General features: G+C 50.8%; 1 protein-coding gene across 1 annotated transcript in view; it reads left to right on the forward strand.

Moving 5' to 3' along the window:
• The first annotated feature begins 5,064 nt into the window (after positions 1-5,064).
• Positions 5,065-20,032, forward strand: part of AP3B2 (adaptor related protein complex 3 subunit beta 2) — a 31,317-nt gene continuing 16,349 nt past the window's right edge. The window contains exons 1-8 of the mRNA XM_060157662.1: positions 5,065-5,117; positions 5,410-5,656; positions 14,086-14,161; positions 14,297-14,371; positions 14,676-14,771; positions 19,229-19,389; positions 19,659-19,725; positions 19,826-20,008. Coding sequence (XP_060013645.1) covers positions 5,544-5,656; positions 14,086-14,161; positions 14,297-14,371; positions 14,676-14,771; positions 19,229-19,389; positions 19,659-19,725; positions 19,826-20,008 — 771 coding nt within the window. The 5' untranslated portion in view covers positions 5,065-5,117; positions 5,410-5,543. The remainder of the gene's footprint in view (positions 5,118-5,409; positions 5,657-14,085; positions 14,162-14,296; positions 14,372-14,675; positions 14,772-19,228; positions 19,390-19,658; positions 19,726-19,825; positions 20,009-20,032) is intronic.

Below are 20,032 nucleotides of genomic sequence, written 5' to 3' on the forward strand. Positions count from 1 at the left end.
AGGTTTTGTAAGAGAAGGAAGGGCCAGCCCAGGGTGTGCTGGGGACTCAAAGGAAGGGTCTGCTCTGCCCCAGTGGGGAGCCCCAACCCTTGTTCTGGCTGGAGATGGCCGGCTGAGAGCAATGACCCCAAAACCTTGCTTCCCACAGAGGAACCCTTTGTCCAGGGCTAGACTGAAGGGGGACAGGAGGGGCTAGGCCATAGCCACACCACCAAGGGCCACCACAATGACCCCACAAGCCCTGTGCTCAGTGGTAGGACCTGACTGGGTGAGGTCCTTCAGGGATTTCTGGGGGAAGGGCAGGGCCCCAAGGAGACTGCCTGTCACCCCATACCCAGTTGCAGGGCCACTCTCACCGCTGTTCCTCTGAAATTCTCCATCAGAGTGAAAGGAGAAAGAGATCAGGTCCCCAGTGAGGACCCCCAATGGGATGGGCAGCATTTCAGGCCAGGTGCCCAGAGAATGGGATGCTCTGTCCCCTGGGCTCTTGCTCACAGCTCTGGGACCTTGCACAAAGAAAATGGCAGCTTGGCTCAATGAAAGCCAAGGGGAAGGTCAGGAAGAATACAGGGGGTCAGTAATTCCTGGTGGTGGGGTCTGGGGAAGCGGGTGCTCATGCCAGCAGCATGAGGGAGGCAGTGCTATACAGTGGTTAAGGTCATGGGCGCTGGAACCAGACTGCCTGGGCTTGAATCCTGGTTCCCCCACTTACTAGTTTGTAACCTTGGCAACCTCTCCAAGCCTGTTTCCCTTTCTGTTAAATTGGAAGGATAACAACAGTATCTATTTCATTACATTACTGTTAGGGCTAAGTGGGGTTTTAGCACAGTTTCTGGCAATAAATATTATCATTATGGATGGAGCCCCACATATAGGCCTAGATCCCCTAACTGAAGGGTCACCTCCTCATCCAGACCCTGACTCAAAGTCCAGGGGCCCAGCTGATGGTGGCCAGAGTATTCACCACTGGGGAACTTTTCAGAGGGAGAGTCAGGGGTGGGGCCCTGCTCTCCAGAGCCTTTCCAGCTGCGTGATTTCCTAAGAGCTCTGGGGCAGGGCTCTCAAAGAGGCAGCCAGTTTCTGAGGGCCCATTGTTTTTCTCCTGTGAGATGAGAAAGACACTTTCTCCCCACCCCTCCTCCCTTGACGCCCAGCTCTGCATGCTCAGGTGCAGGCCAAAGATAAACAAAAGCTGCCCATCTCTCCTTGTCTTGCTCACAAAGAGCTCTCAGTGCCTCCCAATGGTTCTGTGATGCCCAGCCTTCCAAGCTTATTATCCCCAATTCACAGATGAGGAAGTTGAGGCCCAGAGGGAAGAAGTGGCTTATTTGATGTCCCATACAGAGAAGTGGCACAGCCCGGACTTGGTCTCCCAGTCCTGTATCCAGTATTGCAACAGACTCATGGGCACGCCAAATGCATAGCCACACATTGACGCACAGACAGACAGTCCCACGTGCACCGTGCACAGCCTGAGTGGGGAGAGGCCAGAGGGGTGGTGGTTTGGACCCTCACTCCTCAGGAGCCAGGTGGTGACAGCTGTTTGTTTGGGTTTTTTCCCCTCCCTAGATAAGCTTCACATCCCAGGTAACTGGAGCAGAAATCCTCAGCTTATCTTTTCTCCAGGTGGGGTTCCTGCTGCCCCAGTAGGGGCCAGGACAGTCCACTCTCTTCCACAGCTGTGACCTCTGCTTGGCCCAGTGGGTATGGGGGGAGTGGGAAGCAAGAGATGCTGCTGGTGGATTTCAGGAGAGTGTGACCAAAGTCCAAAGGGCTGTTCACATGACTGGGTCCTCCCTGTGGTCTCGAGGTCAAGAGAGATGGGAGAGGGGAGACCTCAGCCTAAGGTAACCAACTGTCCAAGTTTTCCTGGGTTCTTGGGATGTAGGGTTTTTAATTTTAAACCCTGGAAAGCCCCAGGCAAACTGGGATGAGGTGGTCCCCTGAGTCTTCCACAGCTCCCAGTTTGGGAAAATTGAGATTCACTCCGGAATATGTAGAGGATACTATGGACTGGGGCCAGGAGGGAAGGGAAGGGTCAGGGGCAGGGGAGGCAGGCCCTACTTTCACCCCCTTTCCCAGGCTCTCTCTGAGACCAAAGCTCAGGCACAACCACGCAGGCCATCCTCCCAGGTCCCCAAAGCCCTTTGTTCCCAGTAAAGATAGGAGAAACCTGAACTAAATGTATTTCTCACTTCCTTATAGAGGAAAAGGAGGTAAGGGAGGTGACTGATGTTTAGGTCAAAGGGCACACGAAAGAGTCATGCAGACATACATTAAGCTGTGTGCACTCCAGCAAAGTGTAACTTTTGGAAACCTGTTTCTTTATCCTGAAAATGCAGATATGTTCCCATCTTGTGGGATTGTATGAAGCATCAATGAGCAGCAGCTTAATAGATGTTGGTGGCTGAGATTGTGGGAGGGTCTTTCTCCTCTCAGACTTGGCAGGAGATGCCTGTCTTGGGTCTAGATCTCACCCAGGTTTCTGTTTCTTTCTTTTTTATTTTATTTATTTTATTTAATTTATTTTTTGGCTGCATTGGGTCTTAGTTGCAGCATGTGGGATCTTTCATTGTGGCAAGGGCTCTTCATTGTGGCACACATTGTGGCACACGGGCTTCTCTCTAGTTGTGGCATGTGGATTTTTCTCTCTCTAGTTGTGGCATGCGGGCTCCAGGGTGCATGGGCTCTTTAGTTGAGGTGCTTGGGCTCCAGAGCACGTGGGCTCTGTAGTTGAGGCGCGCGAGCTCAGTAGTTGTGGCACGCGAGCTTAGCTGCCCCATGGCATGTGGGATCTTAGTTCCCCGACCAGGGATCAAACCCACGTCCCCTGCATTGGAAGGCAGATTCTTTACCACTAGACCACCAGGGAAGTCCCCCAGGTTTCTGTTTCTTCAGGACTTCTGCTCCTCTCAGGTTCACATGCCCCTGGTGTTGCCTCCAGGGAATGGCAAGATGGGAGATGACTGGGAAAGGGGGTCCTAAAGGAGGAGGAGGGGAGGGGAATGGCGAGGTTGGAATTTGAGATGAGAAGAAAACGTTGCATAAGGAGGAGGTCTCAACTGCTGGAAACTGAAGGGTGGCTCAGGGCAGAATTTATCCATGATATCCAGGCCTCTGAAGTTCCTCAGCACAGGGAGGCATGTGTGGGGTAGCGAAGACATTCACCTCAGGCTTAGCCCCAAGCCAAGTCTCCCTGAGCCCTGGGTGGCCCATCTGACCCAATGATCAGAGGCTTCTCCCTCATCCCAGCCTGCAAACACCCGGTGGTCTGGTCCATTTCTCCTCCCAGGCCCTGACTGGGGCAGTCAGCACCATTAAGTTCTTCCTGTCTGAGGCTTTCCTGGGTCAACACTTAGAGGCCGTGTAGCACCTGAGCCAGGAGACCTCTTCCTGGTCAGGTTGGTGTCACCCACTGGATGCTGGTGCGGGGCCCACGTGGGCGTGTACTGCAGCCACAGAGAGATCATCCACTTTGAGGGTGAGTATCTCATCTGGAACACAGGCCTTAGTCTCCGAACAGAGGCTACCCATCAAGCCCAGCTCCACCAGTGGGTGGGCCTCACGGGGATGAAGACTGCAGGTCCTGAGCTCATGGTGTGAGTCTCTGAAGACAGGCAGTTGGGCACCCAGGGTATGGGGCTCAGGGCCGCGGGATCCTGGGAGATAGGGATGCAGGCTGGATCTTGGGGCTGGAGACACAGGACCTGACCTGGCTCTGACCCGCACTTGTCTGGTGATCCTTGTCTGGTGATGCAAGAATCCTGGTGGCCGCGGGCCGCTCATGTTTCTTGGCTCCTGCGAAGGGGTTGTGTCCAAACAACGGCAGCGACTGCTGCTGCGCTCCCGCTCGCTTTGGAGGGTGCTGTGTAGACAGGGCGGCTGGAGCACCGCATATGCAAAGCCTTGGACGCTGACCTACCTCCCTATCACCCCACGCACAGCAACTGCGTGCACTCTGCACTGCACTGCTCGGCCTAGAGCCCAACCTGGACCCCCTACAAATAGCCCGGAGTCCCACTAGTTCAGTGTGCACGGCCCAGCTACCCATGCAGGACCCCACGTCACCTCCAGAGCCAGTTAACAAATGCAGCTAACCAATGCGTTCCTGGAAAATTCAGGCCCTCCCTCCCCACCCAGGCCACGTTCTTCAAACTCAAGATCCACTTTCCTCTGGCAGACCCAAAGCCCCCAGAAGCAAACTAGGCCTGCTAACTCATCAAGGTTCTACTCCTCTGAAACCCTTTTGGGTTCACTCCAGGAAGATCCCAGCTCACAGATACTGGGCACATCTATTTACTTCAGCCTACTTCAGCCAGGTGCTGCCATGGTCCTGGTCAGTCCCTATTCCCATTTTCCAATGGAACCCACCTACAGAGACAAATTCCACCTTTCCGGCCCCGCCCATTTCCACCCGGGCCCACCAATTCTGGTTCTGGAGACACCTGTATCCTAATCTATAGATCAAGACTCAGCCCTATGGACCCTTCCACACTCCGTATCCAGGCCTTCTCACCTTCTCCCTGAAGTCCAGCCAAAAGACCCCAGCTATTCAACCTGATGCCCCAAAGTCAACTAGAACCCACCCCTTCCCCCAACCCAGTCACCACTTTCCCTCTGGATCCAGGCCGTCTTTCCTTGGGGTACCTTGGGCCTTGGGGGAGGAGCTGAAGGCCTCACATGATCCAAGAGTCTTGGCAGTCACACCAGACCCTAACCCACCCTCTTCCCTTCCCCTTCTTTCCTAGGTTTCGGTGGATGTGGACTTGACCGTGGACTAGCCATGACCTCAGGCATTCCTGGGTGGGCATGAGGGCTTCAGAAATGGTTATTAAACTATTTTCCAAAGCTGAATTCGGGGTTCACATTCCCCTCTATTCTGTCCCCATTTCTCTACATCTGCATCTACATCTACAGCAGCATGCTGTAGGCTCCTTGGCGCTCTTGGACCAACCTTCCTTAAATTCCAACATCTCCAAGAAACCCTTTTGCACAGCTTTCTCTTACCCCTCCCCCACCCCCGCCCTTTCCTTCCACAGCGTGGGCGAGCATCCGCGCTAGTATCTGGGATGAGTGGAGCCCCTAGAGGCCGTTCCACCGAGACCCGGTGGTCTGTGGTAGGTAAAGACGTTCTGCATCCCCAGAAGGCTGTCCCATAATCAGTCCAGCAACCTCCACCGCCCCCCCCCCCAGACCTGGAGCTGCATCAGTCCCTTTAAAGGGCAGGAACCTTCCTTACTGGGGGGTGGAGGGATTTCCGAGGGATTGGGGCGGGGCCAGACCCTGCTACACCTCCCCTCCTGCTCCCTCCTCGGACACGCCCTCCGCTCCGCAGGCGCCGGTACCTTTAAGAATCTTCACGCGAGCATCCCAGATTGATAAATCCGCGCGCTGCCTCCGCCACCGCAGGTTGCGGCCTTTGCGGAGCCCAGGCCGCGCAGCCGACTTCGCCTGTCCGGCCTGCGTTCCCTTCCTCGGTCCCTGCCGCATCCCGGAGGCGCCGCGACCATCCCAACGAAGCCCGCGACCTCCCCTGCCGCCCCATGTCGGCCGCCCCCGCCTACAGCGAAGACAAGGGCGGCTCTGCTGGCCCCGGGGAGCCCGAGTACGGCCACGACCCGGCGAGCGGCGGCATTTTCTCCTCCGACTACAAGCGGTGAGGGAGCCCGCCGAGAGGGTGGCTGTGCCCGGGCCGGCCTGGAAACATGCGCTCCGGTACCATGGACAGCGCACAGGCCAGTCGGCCGCGCCCAGGCCGGGCCCCGGCGGCGCGCACCGGAAGCCTGCCCAGCCCCCTCCCGCCGCGGTCACGGGCCTTCGCGACGCCCGTCCCCAACGGCAGTATCCCGCAGTGAGGGGCCGGCCTGCGACCTGGGAAGGGGGTGGGAGGCTGGTGGGGGATGGGCCAGCCGTCTCTCTTTCTGGAGGACCAATCCTCTCGCCCCAGGTGTTTCTGTTAGTAGGTTTGGATTACACGCGTTCTCCGCCTTTTTTCGCGTGTGGCAAATTGACTCCAAAATAACGTGGGTGAGGGGTCAGAACCAGCAAGCTTGAGCCTGGGGCCTGTCCAGGAAGGCCCGTCCTGGAATAGACTCAGAACCTCCCAGGCCTGGCCTCTCCTACAAATCCATTTTCCCTCATTCTGGTCCCCATGTTCTCATCCCCATCTCCCATCTAGCGCTCACACTCCTGCTCCCCACATTGCCCCTATAGTTCAGCCCTACCTTAACTTCCCACTCTTCCCTTCCGCCTTTGGCTCATTCGTTCGTTTATTCGTAAATTTTGAAACAAGCCTTTTTAAGGGCCTACTGTATCGAGTCTCGTCCTAGTCACTGTGAATGCAGCCATGAACATGAGACAGTCCTTGTCCTCAAGTTGCTCTAGAGGGGGACACAGGGAAGAAGCTGTCAGTGACAGTTCAGGGTAGCGGGGGCTGTCAGAGCGGTGAGAGGAGCTGGTCCCTGTGCCAGGAGAGAAGGGACAGGGGAGAGCCAGGGATGTTTCAGGCAGAGGAAAGAGCTTTTAGCAAGGTGTGGACGTGAAGGAGAGCTAGATCACAGGTTTTGTAGGTGCTAATACGGTGAGGGCAGAATCTCTGTGCAAGCCACCAGAATGACCAGAAATGAAGGTCGGGAGATGCCAAGGTCGGGGGGGGGGGGGCGGCGCAACTGAAGGGTTCTAAGCAGGCAATAGCAGATTTGCATTTTAGAAGGATCCCAGGCTGGGTTGTGGAGAAGAGATTGGAGGGGTGCTGGATTCAGCAGGAGACAAGTGAAGGGGGCTGAAGTTAGGGGGGAGGACATGATGGTGGCCGAGACTATGGGCGAGGCACAGGACTTGAGGGCTATTTTAGGTGGTAGAAGCCCCAGACGTGATGATTAACTGGGGGGAAAGGTAAGAGGAAGGGGCTGGGAGAAGATAAGGATAATCTCAGGTTACTAGTTCTTGTAACTGGATAGATGGTGGTGCCATACAGGGTAATTGGGGAAAAAGACATTACAAGCAAATTTGTGGAAAATAATGGCTTTTGACATGCTGAGATTGTAGACTCTGAGGTATAATACATTCAAGTCTAGTAGGTAGCTGGATGTTAGGATTTGGAGTCCAGGAGATTATTATATATATCCATCAAAGCCACAAAAGGAAGCCAAGAGAACCTAGGGAGCATGTAATATAAAATGAGTTCAGACAGGGCACAGGTAGGAACCCTGAAGACATGGAATTAAGAGTGACCAGAGAGCAGGGGAAAAGTGTTTCAAAGTAACTGAGAAAAAGTAAGCCAAGGGAAGGAGGAAAAATAAAATGTAGTTTCAAGAAGGAAGCGATCAGCAGTGTCAATGCCCACTGAGGTCAACTCAAACAAGGAAAGCAATCATGACCATTGGTTAGACAAAGAGCAGGTCAACCCCTTCTTGCTTTACTCCCCACCTTCTGCCCTGGGAGAATAGTTCTGGCAAAGTCAGAAGAGGAGGGGCTAGATTATTTTTCCCCAACATTCTATGATGAACAATTTTAAACATACAGAAGAGTTGAGTGAATAATACAATGAATGTGTGCCCTCCCTCTAGATTCAACCATTGATGACATTCTGCCATTTTGCCTTATCTAACCATCTGTCTATATTTTTGGCTGAGCCATATAATTTGTAGACATCGTGGCGCCTCAGCCCTAAATTCTAATCAGCATGGGAAGCCAGATTAAAGTGAATAGAGGAGTGAAGGGGAGGTAAATAAATAAAACACAGTGGATGGGAATTTTGCTTTCAAGAAGTGTGACTGTAAGGGGGAGAGAGGGAAAGAGTTGCCAGAGGAGAACATCAGTTCAAGAAGGTTTGTTTATTTTATTTTTGTTGTTATTTTTGTTTGTTAATTATTAGGATGGGAGAGCCCAGAGCAAGTTTAACTGCTGATGGGAAGGAGCCAGCCGTGTGGGAGAGGCTGAAAGGAATTGAAGGAGAGAGGGGAGGGGAGGCTTACAGAGCTGGGTGGGAGGATTGGCCTGGCCTCAAGGAGGACCAGCTCTGCCCAGAGGGAGGAGGACAGGAGAGGAGAGAGTAGATGCAGATGCTTGGGAGCTGCGGGGGATTTGATCTAAAGCCTTTATTTTCTGTGAGAAGCCAGTAGTGAAGCTGCAAAGGCAAGGCTGTGGGTGGGAATTTGAGGAGCATCAAGGGGGTTTGAAATAGAGCAAATAAACTAACCACTCCTGGCAGGGTAGGGGCTGAGGGGACAAGAGGGCCAAGGATGTGAGTAAGAAGCAGATTGGAGGGGTGGACCTGGGGGGCCTAGGCCAAGTATGGAGGAAGGAGAGATAAGAGAGTGCTGATAGGAAGGAAAAAATCAAGGAAATGGCCTTGGAAAGACAGGTGAGGATCAAGATGGTTAGGGTCAGAGTGAGAAGGGTGTACAAGATTTCTGAGGAAGAGCTGTTCTGAGGAGGCAGAGGTCCAGTTGTGGCATGAGAGTGGAGGAGAGGGATGCCCCACCTCTGTCTGGATCAGCTCTCCTGCCCCCTAGTCCCCTGCCTGGAGATTGGGGGTTGGCCCTGTCCCCAGTCCCTGCCCTCCTCCCCATCGTGAGTCCTTGTCTCTGAGCAGTGAAGAGGAAACCAGAGCCTCCCTCCCCGCCAGTGTCTAGTTTCTGAGTTTCGGGGCGGGCCGTCTGGTTACAGTGACAGGCATCCCCAGCTCCCTGGTCAGCTCAGTCCCATTTTGGAGCAGGACCTGGTGCCCAATGCAGCGATTCCTGCAGCTCCCAGGGGCCGTGGTGAGGCCAGGGGGCAGAGGGGCTGATGGAGCTGATCAGGAGGCTGCCAGCCCTGTGCTGGCCCCTGAAGGCGGGCCCCCACCCTGGTACCAGGCCCTGCAGCCGGAGGAGCTCCGGTGGCTGCAGGCGCCAGAGGAAGACACGACCCCAGAAACGTCCCTGGAAGGACCTTGCCTAGAGCCTGGCCAAGGCCACAGCCAGAGGCAGCCACTACGGTACAGAGGGGCCCCCAGAGACCCTCACCCAGACAGCCAGGAAGGCAAGGGGTGGGAAGCTGCCATTCTCAGCCAGGGCCCATTTAAGTCCCACCTCCTCAGCAGGAGGACTGGGCCGGCATTTAGGGTCTAGGTGGGAAGCGGGGGGCATCAGGGGTACTGTATGGGGGACTGAGAGTTTGAGTTGGGGGAGATAAGCCTAACTCCCTGGAAGCTCTGAGGGGAAGAGGATAGTAAAATATTTGAGGGTGGAGTAAAATATTTGACCTTTTCCTCCCCCCAGGTCCTAGCTAGAGTGGGTTCTGGGTGAGGTTTGGAGACAGGATAAAGCGTTTGGCCACCCTCTCCTGTCTAGTGGGTTGGAACTTGGGTTGTGAGGGGAGGGAGGAAAGTGGATATCAGGTGAGATGAGTATGTCTGGCCTCAAATGCCATGTTTTACCCACCAGCTGGCTCCAGTGCCCCTCGCCCCAGAGAGTCCCTCAGGCCAGGGGTCAGGTCACAGTGAGAGCAGTATAAGGGGATCGGACTGCGGGAGATTAATGTTTCATGGCCTTAGAGTGTTGCTGTGTATCTCTCCCTTCTTCTCCCTCTTGGGAACATAAGCTGGTGGGAGTGAAGATGAGGGACCCAGGGTGGTTACACCCTAGGAGGGAGCTGCTGTCTTTCAGGGGGCAGCTGACAATCCTACCTGTGCTATGTCCGCTATGTCCCCCCAGTCCCTCCGCTCCCTCGATTCCCCTTACCTAGGGCCCTAGAGCCTTCAGGAGCCTGGAAGGTGGGTGGGTGGGAGAACTGTGGGTGCCACAGCACACGCCCTGGGTGTGTGCATTGGACACGGGCCTGTGGCATCTGTCGGGGTGGTGAGTACACCCGGGTGCGAGGAAGCCTGCTTTAGAGAACTCCCAGAGTTAAAGGGGCTGGGCAAACTCTGACAGGTCCCAGTGAAGTCACCCCAGGCTGGCCAGTGAGGACGCCCACGTGACCCCTCAGAAGGAGGTCAGAGGATCATGAGGCTGGAGTATTTGATCCCTTAAAAGCCTGTATTTATCATCAAGAATCTCAAATGGGAGCCCACAGGCCATTTTGTCCAATGAGACTGGAGTAACTCAGTCTTGTCAAAAAGGTGCATGTGTATGTGGTGTGTGTGGTGTGTGTGGTGTGTGTGTGTGTCTGTGTGTCTGTGTGTCTGTGGAGGGACGTGTGTGGGGTATGTGCATGTCTGGATCGGGGGTGGGGAAGTCGTGGTGGATATGTGTCTGTGGGCGTCTATAGGGATTTGTAGGTGAGGTGTGTGCGTCCATAGGTGTGTGGGTTTATGTGTTGAGAGTATGTTTTTGTGGGAAGTGTCTGTATGTGTGGTATATATGTCTGTGACTGTGTGTATTTCTGTGGGGGTTGTGGGTGTGTGTCTGCAGGGTTTTTTGTGGGTGTGTGTGGGTTTATGTATAGATTTTATGTGTCTGGGGGTTGTAGGTGTGTCTTTGGGGGTCTGGGTATGTGTATGGGGTACAGGTATGTCTGCGGGGAGATGTGGGAGGGTATCCCTGGTACCATATCCCTGCGGGGGTATGTATGGAGGTTCCTGGGGGTGCAGTGGTGTGCGTCTATTTGGGAAGGTGACACCCAGCTCTGTCATTCTTCCCACACCCTCAGTGCTGCCCAGGCCCAGGTGAATGGTCTGTATCTCTGTCTACAGCCATGTGTCCTGAGTTCAACACACCTAGGAATTGACCACCTGGTTTGTGTTTAGGAGGGTGACAAGGTGGTTGTCTTCTGACCCTGGCTTGGCCATAGGGAGTAGAAAATGTCCTCTGGTTTGGGGGGACATCTTCCTGAATGGAGGAGTTCTGATCTTTTTTTTTCTTTTCATTGGAGTATAGTTGATTTACAATGTTGTGTTAGTTTCTGATGTACAGCAAAGTGATTCAGATATATAGAGATATATATAATTTTCATATTCTTTTCCATTATGGTTTATGACAGGATATTGAATCTAGTTCCCTGTGCTATACAGTAGGACCTTGTTGTCTATTTTATATATAGTAGTTTATATCTGCTAATCCCATATGCCTAATTTATCCCTCCTCCACACCCTTTCCCCTTTGGTAACCATAAATTTGTTTTTTATGTCTGTGAGTCTGTTTCTGATTTGTAAATAAGTTCATTTGTGTCATATTTTAGATTCCACATATAAGTGATATCATATGGTATTCGTTTTTCTCTGACTTACTTCACTTAGTATGATAATCTGTAGGTTCATCCATGTTGCTGCAAATGGCATTATTTCATTCTTTTTTATGGCTGAGTAGTATTCCTGAATGGAGGAGTTTTAGATCAACTTGAGTGGGGCAGGACATCTTCTCCTGCCCTCATCTGACAGCTAGCAAGTCCTCTGTGTTCTGTTAAGCACTCACACATTTCTGCAAAATGCAGCCCTATGACTAGGTGCATGTTATGTCAGGTTCTTTTCTTCCTCTTAGCATTTAGCACTTACTTATTTCTCAGCATCAGCACCAGTCACACTTGCCTCTTTATGACTATTATCATGCTCTTCCCTCTCCTAATATTGCTACCTCCAATTTCTGATTCTCTATTGCTTCTAAATGTTTCACTTCTGTGACTAACTTTGCGCACACTGCTTTTTAACTCCTACCATTGGTGATACCTCTCCCAGCTGGGTTCTCATGCCTAGGTCAAAGCTATGGATTATCTGAGTATCATCTGGGAGATTAGAGAATGTACAGTTCTCCATACACAACCGCTCATCACATTTTGGAATTGCCTGGGCAATATATGAGTGCATCAGTGGTCCCACTGCTCTATCAGCTGTGTGCAGACACATTTTTCCACGGGGTTACTCACACTTCTCTGTTCACTTCTTTGACCACCAGCCCCTGGATCTCTGAGTATGGTCAGGCAGGTTGTTCACTGCTCAAGGGCACATGGCCAAGGAATACCAAACAATGCTCCACCCACTGAATGGGGAGCAGCAGCACAGGGCTGTGTCTACCTGGTGGGGCAAGCGGGTGGCAGAAGGGCTTGCAGTAGCCCTGACAGTGAATACTGAATATAGACCCTAAATTTATATCAGTACTTTATCTATTTTGAATATTAAACTTTTATTCACCATATCCCAAATATTTTCCTTTCTGTTGCTATTATGGGCTGAATTGTGGCCCCCTCAAATTCATATGTTGAAGTCCTAACTCCCAATACCTCAGAATGTGACTGTGTTTGTAGATAGGGCCTTTAAAGAGATAATTAAGTTAGAATGAGGTCATTAGGGTGGGCCCTAATCAAATATAATTCACCTGTTATAAGAAGAGGAAATGTGGACACACAGACCCACAGAGGGAAGACCATGTAAAGATATAGGAAGACAGCCATCTACAAGCCAAGAAAAGAGGCCTCAGAAGAAACCAACCCGCTGACACCTTTATCTCAGACTTCTAGCCTCCAGAATTGTGAGCAAATAAGTTTAGATTGTTAAGCCACCCAGTCTGTGTTACTTTTACGGCAGCCCTAGCAAAGAAACACAGTTGCCTTGGTTTTTTACTTTCTTAAATTTAGTTTACATACAAAAGCTAAAAAAAAATAAACCTAGTAATAATAATAAAAAATTATTATTACTGATAATTTTATGACCTTGAAAATTAAAATTTCCCCCTCTTCCATATATTGAAATAATTTAACTATTAAACAAATGTGGAATTAATTTTGGTGTGAAATATATGAACAAGTTAAATTCTTTGCTACATAGCAGTTGTCCCGACAGCATTTATTTCAGGGGAGGAAAATTTCTTTCTCCCATTGGTGAATTATTTGTTCCTAATGTATCAACTTAGATTCATTTGTGAAATATCCCCCCTATGACTCTTGACTTTCTACTTTTAACCTGGTACCATAGGGCTTTTATCGTTGTCATGTTGTTTTGTGTTTTGAATTCTGGTAGGGGGAGTTGTCTGTCATTGTTCCATTGTTCTCTTGTTCTCCCCCCAAAATTCTCTGGCGTTCTTACCAATTGATTTTTGTTTCTGGATGAATTCTGCAGTCACTTCAGGAAGTTTGACAAAAGGCCTCCATTGAAATTTCAATGGCCATGGTATGAAATTTGTATATTGGCTTGGACACTACCTTTATTCCCCTCTGTCTTGTGTGAGGGGTTATTTATTTAAATTATCATTTACCTCTCCCATTAGGGTTTTATAACTTTCTTGAATGACTGTTGAATGTGACAGGTCTGGCCTTTGTGGTAAGACCACCTCAACAGACTCTGGAGAATCTGGGACCCGTCCAGTCCTTGGAATCAGCTCACTCTGTGGGGTCAGGGCCTGGGACCACACTCGGGGAGGACAAGGGCATCTTGCTCTTGTTTTGACACCCACCTCCTTTCCACTGGCTCCAGGTCCTTCTCATCTATCCAACTGGCCATTTCCTGGGAAGGGTCCCTACCTTTCCCACCCCAGATCCATCCTGTCACCTCCTGGCTGTATTCGTTTCCCAGGGCTGCTGTAACCACAAACTGGGTGACTTAATAGAAATTTATTATCTCACAGTTCTGGAAGCTAGAAGTCCAAAATCAAGGAGTCAGCAGGGCCTTGCTCCATCTGAAACCTGTAGGGGAATCCTTCCTTGCCCCTTTTTAGCTTCTGATAGTTTGGCAATCGTTGATGTTCACTGACTTGTAGATGGATCACGCCAATCCTCTGTCTTCACAAGGCGTTCTCCCTGCGTCTCTCTCTTCACAAGGTCATCTTCTTAAAGAACACCAGACATATTGAATTAGGGACCAACCCTACTCCAGTATTACCCCATCCTAATTACAGCTCAAACAATTCTATTTCCAAATAAGGTCACATTCTGGGTACTTGGGGTTAGGACTTCAACATATCTTTTATGAGGGGGGCACAACTCAGCCCATAGCACTGGCTGGCCCACATGCTCCTCCCACCCCTAAGTCCCCTGATGTGTATTTTACCACCTTCCCTTCTGGTCGAGTCCTGCTTTCCCTGCCCAGGTCCCTTCTTTCTGCCTGGACCCTACTGATTGATAGCCCCACCCCCCCTGCTGTGCCCTCAGCTGACCTCTTGTTTCTCCCACCAGGCATGATGACCTGAAGGAGATGCTGGACACCAACAAGGATTCCCTCAAGCTGGAGGCCATGAAGAGGATTGTGGCGGTGAGGGGGGAAGGAGGGGCCTCCCTTGGGCGAGGGGCCTGGGGATCAAAGAGCAGCTCTCCTCGGCTCCTTGTGGACCTTCTCCTAATGAGAGCCGGCATCCTTCTTCTCCCCCTTCCTTGACCCCACCACCAGATGATCGCCCGGGGAAAGAATGCCTCAGACCTGTTTCCTGCCGTGGTGAAGAACGTGGCCTGTAAGAACATAGAGGTGAGCGCTACCCAGTGAGGGGTCTCTCATGCCCACCTCCACCAGGTGGGCATAAATAAACTGGAGCTGGTTGGGGGTGAGGAAGGGAACAATCCAGTCCTTGGGGTGGGGGGGCAATCTGCTCAGAATGTTCCTGGTCCAGGAAAAGACACACCATCTAGACATCCCTGAACTAGATGTGGATCAGAGCAAAGGAGCCAGGGTACACCCAGGGTGCTTTCCCCATGGACCACAGCCAGCTGGGGTGATGACCTCTCACGGGGTGGGGGCACCAGTCCCTGCTGAGAAGCCCACTCCCCCCCAGGTGAAGAAGCTTGTCTACGTGTACCTGGTGCGCTACGCCGAGGAGCAGCAAGACCTAGCCCTGCTGTCCATCTCCACCTTCCAACGCGGCCTAAAGGTCAGAGGTCTCCGTTTGCCTCCCTGGAGTCTGGGCCTTGTGGGTGCTGTATTGGAGGAGTGAACCCAGGGAGACGTCTGAGCATGGGGGGACAGGCTCTGGAGGCCTTTTCCTACCTGCCTAAAGTTGGGAGAGTCAGAGGAGGCTGTGATGATGGCTGCCTCAAACGTGAACCACTTGAGCCCCTGACATTGGCCCTCACCCCCATTGATGTAAAGGGACTGAGGCCCACAGCCAGGCGGAAGTCTGCCTTCTTAGGACAGGGCTGTGTGCGGGGAGCTGCTGACCTGGATTCCTCACCTCTGGGTGTCGGAGCCTTGGCACTGGCAGGTTCACCTGGTCTGTGTATCTATCTGTGGAGAACAATGGCTTTGGAACCTTTTCACCTGGAACTGGGTGAGGAGGACAAAAGGGTTTATTGAAAACAAATGAGCTCCATGGAGAGGAAAACCACAAAGTTCATCGAGCAGGAGAGCAGCCTCAGATGTGGAGACTGGGTTCCACGGTCAGCACAGAGAACATAAAGATAAGACCATTCCATTTTCAGTAAGTTCAATACAGCCAATGATTCCTTGAGCGTTGGGACACATTGATTATTCTGTTTAGCACCAGAAGAAGTAGTTGACTTGTCTCAGATGCCCCAGTGTATGTAAAATATCCACCTTTAAAGACCTGGATCACATTTGTTGTGGTGAAATGCTCTTTGAGGCAGGCAGAAATTGAAATCACCCAAGGGAAGGGACAGTGGGAAGAATTCAAGTCCCTTAGAATTCAGTGGAGAGACTTGCCTGGTGGCGCAGTGGTTAAGAATCCACCTGACAGTGCAGGGGACACGGGTTCGATCCCTAGTCCAGGAGGATCCCACGTGCCATGGAGCAACTAAGCCTGTGCACCACAACTACTGAGCCCATGTGCCACAACTACTGAAGCCGGCGTGCCTAGAGCCCATGATCTGCAACGAGAAGCCACCGCAATGAGAAGCCCGCGCATCACAAGGAAGAGTAGCCCCCACTCGCCGCAACTAGAGAAAGCCGGCGTGCAGCAGTGAAGACCCAACGCAGCCATTAATTAATTAATTAAAAAAATAATGCAGTGGAGGCTGAATCCCCCCACACTATTTAAACTGAATATTCTCGCCTTTCGTTTTGTATATTAAATGCAGGCATGATAGTCTCCACTGGGTGGTTTTCTGGTTAGGATAAGATTTCTTCTGGGTAGAGAAGGCAACATCACTGCTGTTCTATTCTCTCCCCAATCAGACTCTTCAGCTCTGATTACAGCCGTTAACTCCTCTAGTCTTTCCACACGTTTAGTTCAAATTCCTGTGAGAGGGACTCTAAAAGGTCCAGCTCATCTTGTCGTGTTCAGCTGGTGCTGTAGGCCGTTGAGCAGACTGAGAGTTGACTGCCAAAACCCGGGGCGCGCGCGCCCCTGGTTCAATCTGCTCTGGCCAGCAGGAGGGGATGACAGAGTCTGCTTCTCTGAGGTGGGGCAGAAAGCATGGGCACTTGCATATACCATTCTTTCATTCAGCAAACACTTGGGTATTTCTATGCCAAACACTATGCTAGGTTATTTTTAAAGGTCAAAACCAGGACTTCCCTGGCAGTCCAGTGGTTAAGACTTCGCCGCACTCCCAGTGTAGGGGGCACAGGTTCGATCCCTGGTTGGGGAAAATCCCACATGCGTGGCATGGCCAAAAAGAAGTCAAAACCATACAATCTATCAGAGTGGCTTGACTCGGGGTTAAATCATTTTATAAGAAACATTCTGGAAATTTTGCACGGATTTTTACTTTGACCTGAGTTTCTACAGTCTGCCCCTTTTCCCTTTTTGGAAAACCAGAGCTCATTTAGTCCATCTCAGTGCAGTGATTTCTCTAGAACAGTGGTCAGCAAACTTTTCTGTATACTGCCAGGTGATAGTAGTTTAGGCTGTGCAAGCCATCCAGTCTCAACCATGCAACTGGTCGATTTTGCCCTTGTATGAAAACGGCCATAAATGAGTGGGCATGGCTGGGTTTGCATACATTTTTATTTATAAAAAGGGCAGAAGACAGATTTGGCCTGGGGACTGTAGTGTGCCAACCTTTGCTCTAGAACATCTCTGACGGGTCATCTCCACTATACAGACCTCACTCCTTCATAAGGCAACTTGCTGCGTCTTAAGACAACTACAACTGTTTTTTGTTTTTATTGAAGTATAGTTGATTTACAATGTTACATTAGTTTTAGGTGTGGATTACAACTTTTTTTAAACCATTATATTGTTTTGAAACCTCCATCACCATAATTTTTAAAAATTTATTTCAGGCTCACAGAAGGCATAAAGAATAATATAATGAATATATACCCAGCATAAGAAATGAAAGATTTATCAAACAGCCAAAGTCCCCTATGTATCTTTTCCTGCTTATTATTCACATACATGTCTTTATTCTTTTATTACTTATTATGCATTCCTAAATAATGTATAATATTGTTTTGTAAGCAGTATCTTATATGTGTTCCTCTAACACTCACTTTCTTTTTGTTATTACTACTGTTAGCGGGGGCTTTCCTGCACATTAGAACCAGCCTTTTCTGTCAGCCCAGGCTGAGGCTCTGTTTGCTTTGCAGCCCACTAATGTTGGCTCACTTCAGACAAACCTCCAGTTGGCAAGCAGATAATCTAGGTCTCCCTATATCCTGTCTTTATGCAATTGGTTCCTTGAATCTCCTATGAAACCCTACTATATTCCATTTTATAAGTTTAGCACAGGATCCAAGCCAGGGTGATTCTGAATCTTAATTTTGTCCTCCTGATTTTGTGTCTTCCTCCAAGATGCTGATAAGCTATTCAGACCAGGGCAACAGACTATGAATCCCATATATCATGCTTCCAGGATGACACTCATCTGTTAGTAAATCTTCCCGCATTTTACCAAACTGTGGATCCACCTAACTGCAATCAGCTGGTATTTTCCCATCTTGTTAGGAAGGATTTTAGCAGCAAGAAAATTTCTTAACACCTTTCATGTGCAAAGGGCTGTGGTTATCCAGAGAGAAAATAGACATGAATTCTGCTCTTAAAATGCTTACGTATTAAATGAAACAAAAGGCCTACATCAAAAATGGCAATCCAGGAAACGCCATGAGAGACTCCCACAAATGCTTTGCTGAAATCAAGATACATACTGTTAATAGCTACCAGCCTAGTTACCCTAGCAAAACGAAAAAGGGATTTTGGGGGATAACTTCCTGTGAATCCATAATCATTTCCAAATAAAGTGTTAAATAAAAAAGGAAAATAGGTTTTAGCAGTGGATGTGATATGATTTGACTCACAGACTCCTGCTTTTAAAATAAGTGCTTTGAAACCATCTGTTTAAAAATTAATTCCAGAATTTTAACAGGGATTACCATAATTTTCACCTGTAATTTTGTGGCTCTTCTCTTTCTCCATTTTAGAAAATCAGGGTAGCATCTACCCTTTAGTGTCCCAGCACCTCTCCCACTGTCCACCGTCCTCCAAGATTAACGGTAATTTACAGCTGCTGCTGCTCTTGTAATCTCCTGATTACAATACACTGTCTAAGGCTCTTCTCAGGTGTCTATAGGATGCAATAAGAGCAAAGAGAAGAGGCTTACACACCTATTCTCTCTCTCTTTTTTTAAAGCAATCAACAACGGTGTAATACCATTTTTGTTATTTATTTTTGGCTGCGTTGGGTCTTCGTTGCTGTGTACGGGCTGTCTCTAGTTGCGACAAGCAGGGGCTACTCTTTTGTTGTGGTGCGTGGGCTTATTGCCGTGGCTTCTCTTGTTGCGGAGCACGGGCTCTAGGTGCGCGGGCTTCAGTAGTTGTGGCTCGCGGGCTCTAGAGCGTAGCCTCGGTAGTTGTGGTGCACGGGCTCAGTTGCTCCGCGGCATGTGGGATCTTCCCGGACCAGGGCTCGAACCCGTGTCCCCTGCATTGGCAGGCGGATTCCTAACCACAGCGCCACCAGGGAAACCCCACACCTATTCTCTTTTAAACACTGTGGAGGAAGAGGAAGAAGGGCAGGTTTGAGAGGTTGCTGCGAGAGAGGACTGTAAGGATGAACCCTCGGAAAGGGAGACCAGGTTGCATTTGCTGGCAGTCCCCTCCAGCATAAACACAAAGACACCCTCCCCCTCCACACACTCCCCTAAGGAACAAGAACTTTAGGTGTTCTGAAAGTTTGCCACTCTTCCTGAGAGTGAAGCAGCCAATGCCACATACGTTCAGGTGTCAGATTTCTGCAGCAGGGCCGAGAGTCGGTGCCTTCAGGCACCTCCCCCCCAGGTACCCAGCACTAGCACATCATCCAGGCCCCAGGGAGGAGGCAGGGAAGCAAGAGCTGGTGGTGACTAGGGACAGTGAGTTCCACAGGCGTGGCCTCTGCCCTCAGGCCACCTGCTGCGCTCTTATGGCTCTGCCTCCACCTCTACTCTTAGGACCCCAACCAGCTGATTCGTGCCAGCGCCCTCCGCGTCCTGTCTAGCATCCGTGTGCCCATCATCGTGCCCATCATGATGCTAGCCATCAAGGAAGCTGCCTCGGATATGTCGCCCTATGTGCGGAAGACAGCTGCCCACGCCATCCCCAAGCTCTACAGGTATACCCCAAGCCCCCGCCCATCCCTGGCCTCTCCCAAGTCTTGCAGGCTGCTTTTGGTTTTGCTTGTTCTTTTTATTTTGTTTTGTTTTTCTCTTCAGATGGTTTAAGGCAGTTTGGGGAACTGACAGAGATGGAGGACATTGAAGGCAGTGGCTCATACCTCTTTATGAATAGGGTTGGGGTGAGGGAGGTGAGCACAGCTTGGGCGGATATTGGGAAGGCTGGAGACGGGGGAGGGGCAATCCCGCTCAACAGTTTCTCCCTCAGTTTGGATTCTGACCAGAAGGACCAGCTGATAGAGGTCATTGAGAAGCTTCTGGCGGACAAGACCACGGTGCGTATGTGGACACACAGGGACGGGTGGTGAAAAGGAGCCAGGAAGAGGCCCCTCTGTCCTTCCTGTTCATGTGCTCTTGCCTCTGTCGGTTCCCCAGCTGGTGGCGGGCAGCGTGGTGATGGCCTTCGAGGAGGTGTGCCCAGAGCGCATCGACCTGATCCACAAGAACTACCGGAAACTCTGTAACCTGCTCATCGACGTGGAGGAGTGGGGCCAGGTGGTCATCATCAGCATGCTCACCCGCTACGCCCGCACGCAGTTCCTGAGCCCCACCCAGAACGTGAGTGGCCCAGACCCCCAGGCG

Source organism: Lagenorhynchus albirostris, chromosome 1 (genome assembly GCF_949774975.1).
Source record: "Lagenorhynchus albirostris chromosome 1, mLagAlb1.1, whole genome shotgun sequence".
Lineage (NCBI taxonomy): Eukaryota > Metazoa > Chordata > Mammalia > Artiodactyla > Delphinidae > Lagenorhynchus > Lagenorhynchus albirostris.